Genomic DNA, 19583 nt, shown 5'->3' on the forward strand with positions numbered 1-19583 from the left:
AGTCCCTCTAAAGTTTGTTTTTGCATATGCAAAGTCTATGACACGTGTCAATACATTATTGGACGAAATTTTTCGAGGTGTTACAGAACTGAAGTCAAAGAAAAAGTCAAAGTTTTGCGACTTTCGGTTCCGAACCGGGTCAAAACAGGAAATTGTCGGATCAACGAGCTTAGATCAGTTCTTAAACTTATTACCAAGTTATATGAGTGATAAAATAGGTTATACGCCTTCTACATTGCTACTTATGCGTTAAATCGAAAATTAAGCTTCTGTTGACTTTTTATAAACAACTTTGACCTGACATTTGACCTAGTTAGAATGGGAATCAGAGGCACATGATTACCAACTTATAACTACCTTTGATTCGATCAATCACTGGACCAATAGTGATTAACCATTAAGTCAACCGTTATTTAAGACGGTTTGACTTCTAAGCTAAAACTAATCGAAAACTCAATAAGGAAAGGTCAAGCATACTTACAAAGGTCCTATACACGACTAGGGAAGCTTAGAAGGAGGTCTTGAGCTCCAGAAATGATCAGCAGATGAAGGAATGAATGAATGATCAAAGTGTGCAACAATGGGCTTTATATAGAGTTCAAATCTTCATAGATTGTTGACAACAAGGTCTACCATTGATGTTTGATCACTAACAAGTGTCCCTAAATGTCTAGGGGTTGTTTAGGCAGCTCTTGGAAGTGTTTAAAGGCAACATAAGTCGGTTAAGAGCTCAAACAGGCTGCTGTCACAAGTTTCTGCATCTGGGCAAGCCAGGCGGCCCGGGTAAGACTTTTATCAGGCTTACGCGCCCCGCGTGGGCCTTCTGATCTGATTTCCAAACTTTTCACTATTTGCAGGTTGGCTCTTGGCTTTTCGAAAGGGCATTCTTTGCATTATGAGCCCTTCTTATTTACATATAAGGGCCTCGAGACTTATACCCCTTTTGTTAGGTCCTTGGTTACATTGTTACTACCCGAAAAGTCATAACTTTCAACGTTTACGCTTTTAACCCCTAGTATACGAATATTGTCATAACTTCCTCATTCTTTATCGAAACTTTGTGAAATTTTAATCACTTATTCTAGTGAGCATAATTTACCGTTACAAAGCTTCGGGTTTGCTAAAAGGTCACTCAGAGGTATAACTTACACATGTTGACACATTTAACCCCTGTAGTTTGTAATTTCTCACTTTCTTTCAAAATGAGCTTTGTATGATCCATGAATCATTCGTTTAAGGGTATAAACATCATATAGGGATATTGTAGGGCATATTTATCCATTGTTGACATTTTGAACCCTTTAATTCACATACTTTCTATGTTTGTCAACTTTAGTCCCTTTATAGTATTCATCAACACGTTCAAGCTTATGACACGTGTCAATACATTATAGGACGCAAATTTTCGAGGTGTTACAGTGACAAAATTAAATGTTAAGGCTATAAGAACCATAATAAGCAGTCTTCTAACAACGCCTTTCGATACCTTATATATTCTGAAGATTAATCAGAATATAGTATCATAATTAAGCAATGTTATGAAGGTTGTGAGGTTTGCATAGTCAACATAAAGTCACACTTACCTTAAAATCTCATCTTATTTGTTCTAAATATCTGGATTGAAACATTACTAAGATAAAACTAGATGATACCTTACACTTTCACAACTGTTGTCATCCTGCAAATGAGAATTTGACAAAAGGAAAATGAGACTTATAAATTTCATCCATTATAACCGAAATTCATGAGAAATCATGACATGGTTAATGAGGATGATTTTCTTTCATCTCATCTTATTCTAAGTGATTTCAAATCATGATGTTAAAGCCCTAAAATATGACTTGGCTTAAGGAATATGTATGGGTCCATCATAAGTCATTCATTGACATTCGTGGAACTTAGAATATTCAGACATAATTCATTTATCATTTAAAGACTATCTACTTGTATCTAAATTTTGTCGCATATGGCCCACGGTCTTAGAAGAAATCTATTCATATATATATACTTAATAAGATTTCTATTAAATATGTCCCTGAGTTTTCTTATGACATCTGGACATTAAAGGAATCAAATAAAGTCTAACATATATATGATAGGTTCCCACGTCACGTACCTCATTGAAACTTCTCTTGTAGCATTTTGAGATATCACAGATCAGTGGGAGTATTAAGTGTCTTAAGAATAACTTGCAATAGTTGCAAGAGGTGGGGGAGTGAAAACTTCGTAGTACTTCAATTTACACCTCTTGTACACGACACCACTCCATCACGACACTGTTCCATCAAAACTTGTCTCCTTTAAAATCTAATGCTACTCTTACAAAAGTTTCATTGTTGCTTAATTGTGGGCACACTTAGATTTCTTACCTAAACTAACATAATCCTCAACAAGAGAAACTACAATGACTAACGTCATTAATTTTATTTTCTCTATTAGAATCTGTTGGTCGTTAAATATTGACCCTAAGCATGTTGAGTTCCTAAAGATTTCTAAGGTCAGTGGGAGCAGTCAAAGTCCTTATTTTGACTTGCAAGAAGTACAAGAGGCGAGGGGAAGAGACTTATTAAATTTTACTCCGATTACACCTCTTGTACACCATACTCCACCAACTCTTACACACTTGGAATCTTGAAAATGATAGCAACTTAATCAAGAGTTAATCCATAAAACTGAAACTCATAATACAACCCAATAATCAACTACGGAGGTCGTCTAGGTTTAACTTTGATGATTATGTATCCTCCTTGACTGAAGTTGAAATGGATATTAGAAAGTTTACTGATCCTACCTCTTCTAATTAAGCCATTAGCATCAATCAATTTTCTAAATGGAATAAAAATTGTTATTAGCAAATTTGATTTTATGTGTCAAAATAACGTTTGGGATTTGGTTGAATTGCCTAAATCCAAATGCAAATGTTAAGACACTAAAAGCAAAATTGATTGTTAATGGTTATGCTCAGAAGAGAATTATTTATCAAAGAATCATCTTACCTTTCTTACAAAAGGCTTCTTTGAGGATCGTTGTTGTTCTAGTAGCTTATAATCTTTTGTAGCTACATTACATGGATATTAAAACAACTTTCCCTAAACAAAGACTTACATGTTCAAAACAACCTGAAAGTTCTAAACTGAAAGGTCAAGAACACTTAGTTTCCAAGTCGATGAAATCCATATATGGGTTGAAGCAAACATCAAAATGTGACGAAATCTTAATGCAATTCTTTTCATCACAAATTAAGTAGATTTATGTGTACCAACCTCAGGATGAGTGGGAGCAACTAATGTAAACTTGTCCTTATATAGATGACACTCTTTTTGATAAGTATATGTTACATAAGTCAAATATTTTCTCACACATATTTTGATATAATGAATCTCGGAAATATCACTTACGTGAGAGATATCAAAATATACCGAGATAGACCCATTGGGGCATTAGCTTCGTGCCATAAGCTTTACTCTAAAGTGGGTCCTTACATATGTAACAAACAATATTGCTCTCATTAAGAGGATAAAATGAGAAATGAGATTACTTCCTTATGCTTCATTAATTAGAAACCTTATGAAGGTTCAAGTCTATACTCGTCTAGATATTGTTCACATGGATGAACATTAGATCACTCTAGATTATTGTGAAGTATCTTACAATATCTTTAAGAAACGAGAAAGACTATAAGAAGAGGTTGATTATTCTTACGTTGATTTTATGATGTTCAAAAGAAACTAAAAGTCAATTTGAGGTAGTCCTTATGTCTGCAGACAAATCTATCTCATGGAGGAGTCATAAGAAGCTGTTAACAACAACCTAAATTATAATGACATAATGTGTTGTTAATTAACAACGCAATTGTCACTAAATGTTGTTGAAATTTTATCAGTGGACTCATAAACTTATTAACTCCATATAAATACTATATTGAAGACTTACTGTGAAAAGTCAGCTACCTTATTTCCTCGAACAGTAACAATTCGAGAGGTGTTGCATTAAACTTCGATACAAAATTATTGTTCGTTTATGAACAAGAAGAGGAAACTAAATATTTGTATCGAATACATTTACATTCATGATATGCTTGCGGATCCGATAACTAAGGTCTACACTCAAAGTCTTTCTAAGAGCTCATAATAAAGACGGGCTTTACTAAAGGCTTTACATAATAGCATATCGTACATATGAATGATTAGTTATTATTTTTTCCTCAATTACACAATTTGTTTGTCTATAAATACGTATGTGCACCTGATGACGTATAGACAAGAATTATACAAATTAATTTCAAAGGGCTTACCTCAGTCATTTTGGTCTTAAATTTACGTATGTTTTGATTTGGGGTTGTAACATGATTAATGGGGGTCTTGAGTTGACAATAACTCAATGACTGTATTTTTCTATTGCAATTTCAATTTGAAACATTGATTAAATTTTTTAACTTGGCCAAACTTACTTATACTTGTCACAAATGATCACTCGGCCAAGTGGGAGAATGTTAGAAATAACCCGTTGATGTGGCCTTACGGATCATTTGGTAACATTATCAATGTGACATAACTAGTCCCCGACAATTACTTGATGGTAGTAATTGTAATTATTGATTAGTTTAAGGGGCAATTATGATTTCCCTTTAGGTACCTTTAATAGAGAATGTAAAGAGTTTTCATAACCGATCACTATTCATGATCATCATTCATTTTGATGATTATATATATATATTTGATCATAAGAGATGAACAACTTCATAAGAACACCAATACTAAAATTCTCTCTAAGGTGATCCATCAACCCAAGGTACCATAACGGGAATCATGACCTTATCTTCGTCTTCAAAGATGACCACTCCCACAAGTAAGTGTCTCTAACTTGGTATCTATATTTACGTTATGATTGAATAAACATGATTAGGTTCTATATTTTGACCCATGTTTATAGATATAATCAACATAAATATCAAAGATATTATGTACGGAATTATCTAGATAGAGAATTCTCTAGAACTAGTATGTGAGTAGTATAAATAGGTGATGAGATTTTATTTGGAGATCACCCAACAACTTCACAAGTTTGCATACTTATACTTGTAACTCTCTCTTGTAAACCATCTTGTTATTAGTACAAAGTTCTTTCTTTGTATACAACACTTGCAACCATCACTTAAATCACTCAAAACACTAACATCGTTGGGGCACAAGCTTAACTTATAGAAGTCTAAGTCGTAAGACGTGAATTAAAAACTTACTTCATGACAAGTGGTATTAGAGCGGGACGATTCATTTGGGATGGCGACCAAAACATAAGGCGATGAAAGGCGTGGGACAAAGAAAGAACCAGAAGCAACGTTTGACACACGGATCGATGATAACGAAGTGGCAGGCACTGGTTTGGGAACCTAATTCGACTTTGCATTTCAACGATTACAAGCGTTGGAAACTGACTTTGAAGGTTTCAAAGAAGACGTCTACTCTCTTATGAGCAAGTCTAAGTCGCAACACGTGAATCACACATGGTTGCTATATATCATGTAGGGATGGGCAATTTTACCCAAATACCCGTACCGATTTTAGGTACTGGTAAATGTATTGGTACCCAGTTTATTGATTTTGGTATTCAGTACTTTCAGTATTAGTACAGTATGGGTAAAAAAAGGTACTGAAACCGAATATTATATATAATTAAATTTTTTTATATTATGGTATTATGGTACTCATATTGATTTTACCTATTTGGTGCATGTATCGTATTGGTACTCGTACCAATTGTACCTGTTTGGTACATGTACTATATTTGTATTCATGTCGAGTTTACATATATTGTACCCATACGAGTGCTCAAAAACTAAAACAAAAACAAAGTGGAACCAAATCGAGTACTATACCGAAATACTCGTACCAATACCCGCACCATACCAACATATTTTGTACGGTATTTGGTACCCAGTTTAGTTCAAATTTGATATCGGTATTTTAGATACCAGTACAGGTATTGTACCACTCCCATCCCTAATATCAAGGGAACATTCACAACCACATTCTTATCTTATTTCTAAAATGGTTAAAATGCATTATTTTGTAAAATAAAGGAAAAGCTTTGCCCAAGCGAACATGGTATCTCAGTTTTATCGGAAACCAAAACATTTAATCAAGAGAAATAACTAATCATCTTCTCAGTTAACAACCTTTAGACAAACTTGCCTCTACCAGCCTCAACACATCCTTCACCAGTCCTGGCACCGCCTTCACCATTCTAAACACCGCCTTCGAGAAGTCATGCACCGCCTTCAACACCGCCTTTCCCAGTCCCAGCACCGCCTTCCCCAGTGGTGACACCGCCTTCACTTGCTTCCGGTTTGCCAGCACCTGCTTCCAGTTCGCCATCACCCACTTCAGATTCAACTTTGTTTCCAAAAAGAATTGGAAAGACATCATGATAAGAAGTATTGCAAAAAGATTAAAAACAGGTACAAGCTTTGTACATGTCTTAAAAAGCTTCAGGTTACCCGTCCAACCCACTTTTTGGAGAAATGACTAATCTTGCTAAGAGGATTAGATATGACGTTAGTAAGAATAGAAGTTATAAATTATTTGCCCAAATACTTTTCAACAAAAGACAACACCTTCAAAAGAAGATAAAAGAATCAACAACATAAAATTTTTACAAACAAATTAGAAACAAGACATACCTGTGTAGATTTAGATTTGTTCTTTCCTTGTTTATTACATATGGCAGCAGATGACTTAAACAACTCAAGAGGTGATGTGACTTTTACATCCACTGATATTCTTAGTTGTACAACTATATAGATCATTACCCTTTTCTGCATGACTAGTTGTACAACTATATAGATCATTACCCGAGCTGAGCCGACGTTTCGAATTTGTCGTCGTGCAGTGTAAGAGTTATAAGTTCTGGGTCATAAATCCCCATTTTCTTCGGCTGTTTCAGGTCTCTGATGTTCACTATCTCTCTCGGCTTGAAGGTAGGGGTCTGCGGTGGGACGATAATACCATCATTTAGCTTATTATGCTCTGATTTGGGGTTAGGGTCATGATTTTCTTATCAGGTGGTTTGATTGATAATGCTCTGTTGTTTTGGGATAATCAACCCTTTCTTGGAACGGAGGAGGAACTGTGTGAATTTCATAGTGGAGTGTGGGATTGAGATGTGAGGAGATTATCAAACAAATACATATTATATAGAAGAAAATGAAGAAGAGAGGGGTGCTTGTGTTGAGAAATTGTGTGTGTCGTCTGTAAGAGAGAGACAAAGACTTGCACCGAAGTAGAAAAAACGAAAATGAGAGCATGGTTTCCAAATGAAGAAATTATAGGGTTTTGGTGTGGGAGGAGGTTGTGTAGGTGAGCCTGGGAGAGAGCCGATGAGAGTTGTGAACTGGAGTTTTAGAGGGAAAAGAGGGAGAGATAGGAGACCAAAGACATTTTTGTGTGCGCGTTGTCACTTAATTTGTTGTCCCCTAAAAATTATTTTTTTTCTACAAGCCAATTGAATTTTCAGGAGATATTAATTAATGTAATATAAATAACTAATAACACGTATCATATTGTATATATATATATATGTATATATACCCATGATGAAATAAAATAAGACGTAGAGTTTGTATTATGGTGTTATGCTGACTAAAAATAACAAAGTTATATGTTTTAAACCAATGTTTTCAGGATCGGACTGGAGGTCAACCCGTTCGTCTTACGGGGTCAAAGGTCGAACCGGTCCGACCGGATTTAAGACCCGGATTATGTCATAAATTATATATAAATATATATAAAATATAGAGATCACTTAGCCTTTAATGCTTCAAGCGGTTCCTTCTTTTGGTGTGGACTCTCTCAAAAACACTCCAATAAAAAAAAAGTATCTTAAAAAAAGAACCACAAACTAATAAAGTAAATCCAATAAATAAACAAAGTAAAAAAAATAAAACAAACAAGTAATCTTTATAATTTTTTTTAATCTTGTGTTTACAATTTTCTAATTTTTTTTGTCACTTTGGTACGTAATTTTGATTTCATTTTTATCAAAAGAAATAAACCTAAAATGAGAAAAGGACAAAATATTAGTGAAATATCTAGACTTGCAATTTTGTTTTCTCAGATAAATCTATTCCTAGGCTATTTTTTCAAGAAAACAAGTAATGTACATATTTTAAACCTAAATGTACAAGCTACAACTGTACGAATACACTGGATATAGTTATTAAAATATTAGAAAATGGAAAAAGGACAGTTCAAGTGATGTTCTTAGTTGTACAACTATATAGATCATTACCCTTTTTCTGCATGACTAGTTGCCCATATGTTTTTGTAACTGTCGATTACCTTCCCGAGCTAAGCCGACGTTTTGAAGTTATCTTCGTGCAGCGTAAGAGTTGTAAGTTCTGGGTCATAAATCCCCATTTTCTTCAGCTATTTCAGGTCCATGATGTTCACTATCTCTCTCGGCTTGAATGTAGGGATCTGCGATGGGACGATAACACCATTGTTTGAGCTTATTATGCTCTGAATTGGGGTTGGGGTCATGATTTTCTTATCAGGTGGCTTGATGATGCTCTGTTGTTTTGGGATAATCAAACATTTCTTAGAACATGGGGAGGAACTGTGTGAATTTTATAGTGGAATGTGGGTTTGAGATGTGAGGAGATTATGAAACAAATACATCTTATATAGAAGAAAATGAAGAAGATAGGGGTGCTTGTGTTGAGAGATTGTGTGTGTCTGTAAGAGAGAGACAAAGACTTGCACCGAAGTAGAAACAAACGAAAATGAGGGCATGGTTTCCAAATGAAGAAATGATAGGGTTTTGGTGTGGGAGGAGGCTGTGTAGGGGAGCCTGAGAGAGAGCTGATGGGAGTGGTGAACTGGAGTTTTCAGAGGGAGAAGATGGAGAGATAGGAGACCAAAGACTTTTTTGTGTGCGCGCTGTCACTTATTTTGTTGTCCTCTAAAAATTGTTTTTTCTACAAGCGGATGGAATTTTCAGTAGATATTAATTAATGTAATATTAATAACTAATAACAAGTATCATATTGTATGTATATATATATATATACACACCCATGATGAAATAAAATAAGACGTAGAGTTTGTATTATGGTGTTATGCTAACCGAAAATAACAAAGTAATATGTTTTAAACCAATATTTTTCAGGACCGAACCGGAGCTCGACCTGGTCGCCTTACGGGGTCAAAGGTCGGACCGGTCCGACCGGATTTAAGACCCGGATTATGTCATAAATTATATAAAAATAGATATAAAATATAGAGATCACTTACCCTTTGATGCTTCATGCGGTTCCTTCTTTTGGTGTGGATTCTCTCAAAAACACTCCAATAAAAAAGTATCTTTAAAAAAGAACCACAAACTAATAAAGTAATTCCAATAAATAAACAAAGTAAAAAAAATAAAACAAACAAGTAATCTTTATAATTTTTTTTAATCTTGTGTTTACAATTTTCTAGTTTTTTGTCACTTCGGTACGTAATTTTGATTTCATTTTTATCAAAAGAAATAAATCTAAAATGAGAAGAGGACAAAATGTTAGTGAAATATCTAGACTTGCAGTTTTGATTTCTGGGATAAATCTATTCCTAGGCTATTTTTGTCAAAAAAAGAAAAAAACAAGTAATGTACATATTTTAAACCTAAATGTACAAGCTACAAATGTACGAATATATTGGATATAGTTATTAAAATATTGGAAATGGAAAAAGGACAGTTCAAGTGATGTTCTTAGTTGTACAACTATATAGATCATTACCCTTTTTCTGCATGACTAGTTGCCCATATGTTTTTGTAACTGCCGATTACCTTCCCGAGCCGAGCCGGCGTTTCGAAGTTGTCTTCGTGCAGCGTAAGAGTTGTAAGTTCTGGGTCATAAATCCCCATTTTCTTCAGCTGTTTCAGGTCTCTGATGTTCACTATCTCTCTCGGCTTGAAAATAGGAGTCTGTGGTGGGACGATAACACCATCATTTGAGCTTATTATGCTCTGATTTGGGGTTGGGATCATGATTTTCGTATCAGGTGGCTTGATGATGCTCTGTTGTTTTGGGATAATCAACCCTTTCTTGGAACGGAGGAGGAACTGTGTGAATTTCATAATGGAGTGTGGGTTTGAGATATGAGGAGATTATCAAATAAATACATCTTATATAGAAGAAAATGAAGAAGAGATGGGTGCTTGTGTTGAGAGAGTGTGTGTGTCTGTAGAAGTAGAAACAAACGAAAATGAGGGCATGGTTTCCAAATGAAGAAATGATAGGGTTTTGTTGTTGGAGGAGGTTGTGTTGGTGAGCCTAAGAGAGAGCCGATGAGAGTGGTGAACTGGAGTTTTCAGAGGGAGAGATAGGAGACCAAAGACTTTTTTGTGTGCGCGCTATCACTTATTTTGTTGTCCCCTAAAAATTGTTTTTTTTTTTCTACATGCCGATGGAATTTTCAGGAGATATTAATTAATGTAATATTAATAACTAATAACAAGTATCATATTGTGTGTGTATATATATATATATATACCCATGATGAAATAAAATAAGACGTAGAGTTTGTATTATGGTGTTATGCTGACTGAAAATAACAAAGTCATATGTTTTAAACCAATGTTTTCAGGACCCGACCGGAGTTCGACCTGGTCGCCTTACGGGGTCAAAGGTCGGACCGGTCCGACCGGATTTAAGACCCGGATTACGTTAGCCTTTGATGCTTCAAGCGATTCCTTCTTTTGATGTGAATTCTCTCAAAAAACACTCTAATAAAAAAAGTATCTTACAAAAAGAACCACAAACTAATAAAATAAATCCTGTTATGAATGTATCATTTATATGGCGACTCTCCACATACATAACTTATATCTCTTTAATTTCTTTTTATTAATGTATGTGCATTTATATAGAGAGAGGCATTTGTATATGGTGTATATAGATTAATGAATAAGAATTCTCCATGTTCTATTCTCTACATGATTTTATAGTTTTGTTCTCATGCTTATATACTTATATATTGGTTGCTAATAGATCGTCGTTTTACAACACGTTATCAGCACGAGTGTCTCAAATCCGCTGCTCTCAACAGTTAAGACATCGCCATTGCCTTCTAAGGTGATATGTAATCAGGTAAGCAAATCGAATCCTTGGTTTAATCATGAACAAGTCCAACGAACTTTTATGTATTGGGTTGGATTGATGTTGGAATCAACTAGATCAAAAACGCAGCAACACAACGATTTTGTGAGAACTCCTCACGACTCTTTTATATATTAATAAAGAACAAAGCAAAACATCCAAGTAATTACATAACCTAACCTATCTATTTATACTAAACTAATTACTTGCTAAACAAGCTATCCCAATTAAACTCAAACTCTAAAACTAATTATACTAAACCAATACTAACTCTAATACCTAATAAATAAAATAACTAGATAACTATTTAAATTCAAACTACTAATTATCTCTAACTATTTAAATAATCTTTCATATATCAAGATTAATTCTTCATTCACCCCCTTAATCTTGATATGGACACGTTCTTCAAAATAGTGACGGATCATACTCTTCGACCAAGTTTGCTACTTCTTCCTTTGACTCCTTCTTAGGACATTCACTTGCATAATGACCTTTATCTTGACAATTATAACATACGATAAACCTTTTATCCCTTTGGTATCGTCCTCCTCGACCACGACCACGACCTCTTCCACGATCACTTTGGCTTGACCATCCTCGTCCACAACACTTACAACCAGACTCTTCATTCTTCTCTTGACCATCGGTTTTAGAGTCTTGTCCACTGGTATTAGAAGTTTGACCATCAGTTTTAGATAATAATACCTTACTTTGATCATTATCACTAGTCTCGTCTTGCTCTTTGATTCGTTCCTCACATGCCTTCAACCTGCCTATTGCTTCTTCAAATGGCATGCTCTCGATATCCGAATACTGCTCAATAGAAGCAACAATTTGAAGATACTTCTTTGGTACAGAATCTAGCAACTTTCAAACTATTGCTTCATCATCAAGACTTGACCCAAGACTGCTATATCTTGAAACAAATCCGCTTATCTTTCCAGCAAAGTTTTCTATAGAATCTGTCTCTTTCATTCGAAGCTGCTCGAATTCTCTCCTTAACGAAGCCAATCGAGCCTTTTGAACCCTGTCAGCGCCAAGAAATCTTACTCGTAAAGCTTCCCAAATATCTTTCGCACTTCGGTTTTTAGCAACTTGTAAAAGTATGTCTTCCGGTAGCGCTTGAAAAATAACCGCCCTAGCAACTTTGTTTTTCTTCTCATCCACGGCATCACCTATTACCGGATCAATCACCTCCCAAAGTCCTTGAGCGTCTAATACCGACTCCATCAAGATAGTCCAAGTGTTGTAATTCTTTGACGTCAATCGTGGGACTTGAAACGAGGTATTGTTGTTTTCTAGTACTTGAACAATCCCTGTATTAACCGGTTGTTCTCCTGCCATTTTTGTCACCTTTTTTACTTTGATCGATTGTTGATAACCACACTGAAATCACACCCCTTGTTCTTCGTTTATATGTTTCAAAACAATAGCTTTCTTTCAAAACAATTAAAATAAAATAACAAACCAAATAATAAAACCTTTGATTCTAAACTTTCTGTTGCTTTTGTTTTTTAGTTTTTTTTTCTTTTCACATCTTCTCCCAATGCAAACCCCCACTGTTTGCTTTTCGTATTTTCACCACTCCGCAAAGAAAATCAATTATTCCACACGTCACCAACTTTGTGACAAAGATTTTCTTTACTATATTTTTTTCCTCGAGCGTAAGTTATTCTACCGTGATTCTTTGTTGCTTCACTCAAATTACAACCTTCCTTCACGACCACTTTTGCTCGATTCACTTAGATTTCGAGTCTTTGCCCCTGCTCGATTCACTCAGATTTTGAGTCTTCGTTCTTCTCGTTGTCGATCCACTTAGGTTTCGAGTCTTCTTCTCTCTGTCGATCCACGGAGGTTTTCGACTTCTTTCTCCTTGTCGATCCACGAAGGTTTTCGACTTCACCGGGTTGATTTGCTTCGATTCTTCTTGCTCCCGCTTGATCGTTACACGCTCTGATACCAATTGTTGGAATCAACTGGATCAAAAACGCAGCAACACAACGATTTTGTGAGAACTCCTCATGACTCTTTTATATATTAATAAAGAACAAAGCAAAACATCCAAGTAATTACATAACCTAACCTATCTATTTATACAAAACTGATTACTTGCTAAACAAGCTATCCCAATGAAACTCAAACTCTAAAACTAATTATACTAAACCAATACTAACTCTAATACCTAATAAATAAAATAACTAGATAACTATTTAAATTCAAACTACTAATTATCTCTAACTATTTAAATAATCTTTCATATATCAAGATTAATTCTTCAATTGATTCTTGCGACAGTCTTGTAAATGGGTAAACGAGACTTACAGTTTGGGAAGAAATTAATGGTGCCGCTCTCTTCTGCTCTGACATAGTGTTTTATTAAAATTCTGATTTTGATTAGTCAATTTATTGAAATTAATAACCCGATCCAAATTTACAAACATAACTTATCTAAATTTATTTTTCTGTGCGTCTAGGCATGTGAACACATCCTTCAATAAAAAAACATTTATTTTATAGATTACTTCATATTCCTCGTATCAATTAGCAGTTGATTAAAATATCATTTTCTTATATAGATATCCATGCCAAATTGAAAAAGTATTTAATTCAATTGTTATCCATGTACTGTGGACATACTACCAATTTTTATGTGATATATTAGTTTTAGATTATGATCTAAAACAACAGATTAATCTGTTATTTGGTTGATTTTATAATATTAATATATTTGGTTGATTTTATTTCTGTTAAATACCTTCTTTACAAAACCCCGCAACCATTGATCGAGGGTCACCGCTATTTGGAGTTTTGATTTGCATTAATGTAACACCCCGTGTTTCGAAATTCAAAGTCAAAGTCAAGATTGAAGTCAAAGGAAGAAAAGATTGCTAATTGCGATCTATCACTCCTTGCTCAACTACTGTTTTGACCTCTTTGACTTATAGCTAATCTATTTATGTTATCGCTTTAGTTGTATTATGCGGAGTATCTATTGATAATCGAGGTTTAATCGCATATTAATCTCATGTTTAATCGATTTATCGATTATCGCTATCGCACCCGCAACTCGAATTGTGTGTTCTGGATATTGTTTTACGTGTGTGTGCTATTTATGTGTTACTTGTGCATGTTATGTTATGTTGAGGTGTTAATCGCAATCGCAAACCAATCGCATCGCAATCGAATCGAAAACGCTAAACGCAAGTTAATTATAGTGATTGTATGTTAGATATAGTAGTTGGGATTAAAAGTAATCTAATGGAAAATACTATCGCATCGTAATGCTCAACGCCCAAAATCAAAACAACTAAACTCATCACGCCGAACTCACGGATCAAGTGGCCAACCGATCGAGTGGCCATCCGATCGAGTGGCCATCCGATCGAGTTGCCACCCGATCGGACTAACACCCGATCGACCAGCCTTTTTCCTCATTTTCCTTTTTAGGAAACCCTATAAATACCCCCACATGTCACATCACTTGATGTGAATGCTCTCTACTCGACCTAGCCGCACTCAAGCTCTATTTCTCTCGATTTCTCTCAATTCTTGTAAGTTTCCAACCTAAATCTTGTACTTTCTTGATCCACACGCACTCCTACAACTTTCTATCTTTGAATCTTAACTATTAACCATGAAATCACCGGATTTGAGGTGTTCTAGGTTGATGTCATCATGGAGATCTCATGAACTTCAATGTTTGGCTTCATTCCACCAAGAACAACTTAGATCTGAAGGATTTCCACAACATTTATCAATGTTTTCACTTAGATCTACACGAATTCATGGATAAAAAGATTGAGAGAAGGTTTTCCAACTTTCTTTCAACTCTTTTACACTCAATGCACTCAAACCCGATAGAATCGGAGCTTGTTCAGATCTTCTACTCATTCTTAGTGATGCATTAGTTCCAGATCTGAATTCTACCCGGGAGAGATATTGATTTCGGGTTTGAACATGAACTACCGACTCGAACCGTGAACCGGTCGGACTAGGGTGATTCCTGTTCGGTCGGGTCACTTGGGCCTAGATAAGGGTTCTGTTGTTCAAGCAAGATATCAAAACGTCTCGTTCAAAGCTACAACACTTCAAACAGAAACAAGTGTTAGGACGATCAGACCGTCAGAACGGATTGTCGTCCGATCGGATTGCCATCCGATCGACCGGCCATCCGATCAGATTGCACTTGGTTCCATACTTAAACTTTTATTTGAATATTTCAAGGATCTGGACTTTGAACGGGTTACCGCCCGATCGGATCGCTATCCGATCGAGTGACCATCCGATCGTGTGACGTTTAGGACTTTGGTACTTAAACAATTTTCAACATGTTCAGTACGTACGGATTGCCACCGACCGGATAGCCATCCGATCGAGTGACCGTCCTGCTGTGAACTTATTCTCAAACTGAGAAGTCTCGCCAATCGGATTGTTGTCCGATCGAACTACCGTTCGATCGACCGACCTGAAAGGTAGAGATACTTCTCTATTTTTAAAACGCTACAATGAAAACTTCAAAGTACAAACCATCATACACAAACACATCACTCACCAAACGAGGTGTCAATCCAATCGAGTGGCCATCCGAATCGATGACCATCCGAACGGATTGCCACCCGATCGACTGGCCATCCGATCAGATTGCCATCCGATCCTTGGTACACCTACACCGTTTTACCCGCTGACTTTCGCTTATGCTATCATTAACTGTTCAGGCTAATTCTGCTCTAGCGCTCCCTTCAATCCATTAACTCTACCGTTGTGAGTATACTCGAACCCTTTTTGCTTTATGCACTTTTAGGTGTTACATGCGTTACTTATTCAAAATCACATCAAACACACTACGCAATACTTTAACGCTAACCGCTACCGCATGTTATACGTGACTCGATGAATGCTTGTTTGTTATGTTTACACATAGATTGTTGTCTACCTGCCTTAGCAACGATAGTACTATAGTTTGGACTCAGCACCTGTTCACTCAGGGGTTGTTAAGGACTATTAATCACATGATTCGCAATGGTGAATATGTGTTACGAACTGCCTTACGCAGTCTACCCGCAGTCTTTGGTTTGATAGGATAATGTCGATAACTTACGTGCTTCACATCACATGTTGTACGTGCTGGTTATGCGTAAACGATTTCGAACTCTATTTTACTATTGTTAAATTTGTATGCTCACATTTACATTATGTGTATTGACTTTTACTTTAACGTATGTGGCAGGTGCTTAAGATGCTAGGACGCCTTGTTTGCTGTGTGATGAAATCGAGGCTAGGAAAGAGTCTAGAAACAAATAAACAAACAAACTATCTTATTTGAAATCTGAGTTGTCAGATCAGTATTTGTTTATGAGACAATTATTTGTAATAATTGTTTTAATTAGATATGTTATGGTATGGGACATGACGTTTTAAATATCTGGTAATTAATAGTTGTTATGGATACTCATGAACATTCTGTTTCGCTCAGGATTTGTCGGCACCGGGATGAATAGAATACCGGGATTTATGGGCTTCGTCCATCAAAATCTGTCATAAATTGGTCCGCTTAGGAATCCAAATTCGGTCCAGAAATGGAATATCCCATTCGACTTATTCTCTAGCTGCGCTCCATCGTTGAGAATCCTTTCCTTCTTCAAAGTACGTTCATTAAAGTAGGAATGTTGAGCTTCGCGGATGAGGGTTTCAAGATCATATTGGGCTTGAATATTATGGGCTCTGTGCAAATAACTCCGTCTGCTAAGAGCGTCGGCAATGACATTTACTTTGCCAGGATGATAACGAATCTCACAGTCATAATCGTTGAGAAGTTCCACCCACCGGCGTTGACGCATATTTAGTTCTTTCTGATCAAAGATATGTTGTAGGCTCCTATGATCGGTGAAGATCGTACACTTGGTACCAAAAAGGTAGTGTCGCCAGATCTTTAACGCAAAAACAACTGCGCCTAGCTCGAGGTCGTGGGTTGTATAGTTCTTCTCGTGGATCTTGAGCTGTCGAGATGCGTAAGCAATGACCTTGTCTCATTGCATGAGAACACAACCAAGGCCAAGGTTCGAGGCATCACAATAGACGATAAAGTCATCGTTTTCGTCGGGTAAAGTGAGAACAGGAGCATTGCAAAGCATGTACTTGAGGGTTTGAAAGGCAGTCTCTTGTCTAGTTCCCCAAACAAAAGGCTTGTCTTTTTGCGTGAGAGAGGTGAATGGCACAGCGATTTTAGAGAATCCTTCGATAAATTGGCGATAATAGCCCGCTAGTCTGAGAAAAGAACGGACTTCATACGGGTTCTTGGGTGTGACCCAACTCTTGACAGCTTCGATCTTCGCGGGGTCGACGTGAATACCTTGACTATCGACAATGTGACCGAGGAATTGAACCTCCTCCAGCCAGAATTCACACTTGGAGAACTTGGCATAGAGTCGATTCCCCGGGAGTAGCTCGAGAACCAAACGTAGATGTTGCGCGTGTTCGGCTTTCGACTTGGAATAGATCAGGATATCATCGATGAACACGATGACGAAGCGGTCGAGAAAAGGTTTACACACGCGATTCATCAGATCCATAAAAACCGCGGGTGCGTTAGTTAAACCAAAAGGCATAACAACAAACTCGTAGTGGTCGTATCAAGTGCGAAAAGCAGTTTTGGGAATATCCTCCTCTTGTATACGTAACTGGTGGTAGCCTGAGCGTAGATCAATCTTGGAGAAACACGTAGCACCTTGTAACTGGTCAAACAAATCATCGATGCGAGGCAGAGGGTAACGATTCTTGATCGTCGGCTTATTCAATTCCCAATAGTCGATGCACATCCGGAACGACCCATCCTTCTTTTTGACAAAAAGGACTGGTGCGCCCCAAGGAGAGGTGCTAGGGTGAATGAAGCCTTTATCAAGCAATTCCTGGAGCTGACTCGAGAGTTCGCGCATTTCGGACGGAGTGAGTCGATAAGGAGCTCTGGCAACATGATTTGCTCCAGGAATGAGGTCGATGCGAAAATCGATATCACGACTCGGGGGTAAACCTGGGAGATCTTCAGGAAAAACGTTAGGGAATTCACAAACAACAGGAACGTCTTTCACTTCAGTCTTTCTTTTCTTTTCCTTCTCCGCTACTACAATGTTAGCCAAGAAAGCTTTGTATTCCTTGCTGAGATACTTGCTAGCTTGGATACATGACATGAGCTTGAGGTCTTTCGAGAGAGTTTCACCACACACACACAATTGATCACCATTAGCAAGCGAGAATCGAATCATCTTATCGAAGCAAACAACGTCGGCATGGTTTTCGCGAAGAAAGTCCATGCCTATTATGACATCAAAACTACCGAGCTGCATCGGAATAAGGTCGATAGGAAAGATGTGATTGTTGAGTTCTAGAGTACAATCACGAAGAACAGAGTTGACGGCGACGGTTCTTCCGGTGGCAACTTCAACATCGAACGTCGAGGGGAGATGGGCGCGCTTACGATTGAGGAGCTTTTCGAACTCAAACGATACAAAACAGTTATCGGCTCCAGTATCAAACAAACACGAAGCATAAATACCATTCACAAGGAAGTACCATTGACCACGTTGTTGTCAACCTGAGCCTGGCGCACATTAATGTTGAAAGTTCGAGCACGAGTGGCTTGTTGCTGAGGCTGTTGCTACTGTTGTTGGAGCTGCTTCATAACCCGATTGGGGCACATGTTTGCGAAGTGCTTGGGATCACCACACGCAAAGCAGACTCTAGCATTGACCGCAGGTGCAGGAGCTGCTTGTTGCCCTTAAGGAGCAGGAAGTAGAGCTTGATGAGCAGTAGTTGGAGCTGGTGCTTGTCGAGGACTTGTACGGCAGTTGGCGGTGAAATGGTCATACATGTTGCAGTGTACACAAAATCTACAGGCGATTCCCACTGGGTGGTGATAGGTGCAAGTCGGGCAGGCAGGGTGAGGACCAGTATAAGCACGCTTTGCCGGCGGTGCTTGGGTTACCGGTGCCGCGACCTGGCGGTGTTGAGTTTGTTGCTGAGCTGGTACAGCTTGGAGTGGGGCAGCAGTGGTTACAGCACAGTTTTTGTTGCTGGAGTTGCTGTTGTTCTTCCTCTTGCGACGAGAGGCCTTTGAAGACTACGGAGTGGCGGCGGTTTCAGCGGCTGGTGTGGTGGTAGCTTGATGTAGATTCTTGGCGGCTTTATCCCAGTAGCCAGACTTGACTCGCTTGTCGTTTATTTCAGCAGCAAGCAGGTAAGTTTCCTCGATTGTTGCTGGTTTTGAAGCTTGCACAAAATCTGCGACACAATCAGGTAGAGCTCGAATATACTTCTTGATTGCTACATCAGGAGTCTTGACTTGATCAGGACAGATTATGCTAAGCTGCTTGAAGTGAGCAGTTAAAGTAGCATTGTCACCATCCTTCTACTTGATATGCCAGAATTCGTCCTCCAACTTTTGGCGCTC

General features: G+C 37.4%; 1 protein-coding gene across 1 annotated transcript; it reads right to left on the minus strand.

Moving 5' to 3' along the window:
• Window positions 1-11545: 11545 nt before the first annotated feature.
• On the minus strand, window positions 11546-12484 carry LOC110892973. Its single transcript, XM_022140102.1, has 2 exons — window positions 12017-12484; window positions 11546-11953 (listed from the first exon to the last, which is right to left on the minus strand). Exons 1-2 carry the CDS (start codon window positions 12482-12484, stop codon window positions 11546-11548), a joined length of 876 nt encoding a protein of 291 aa, XP_021995794.1.
• Between the last annotated feature and the right edge of the window lie 7099 nt (window positions 12485-19583).

Source organism: Helianthus annuus, chromosome 12, assembly GCF_002127325.2.
Source record: "Helianthus annuus cultivar XRQ/B chromosome 12, HanXRQr2.0-SUNRISE, whole genome shotgun sequence".
NCBI classification, from domain to species: domain Eukaryota; kingdom Viridiplantae; phylum Streptophyta; class Magnoliopsida; order Asterales; family Asteraceae; genus Helianthus; species Helianthus annuus.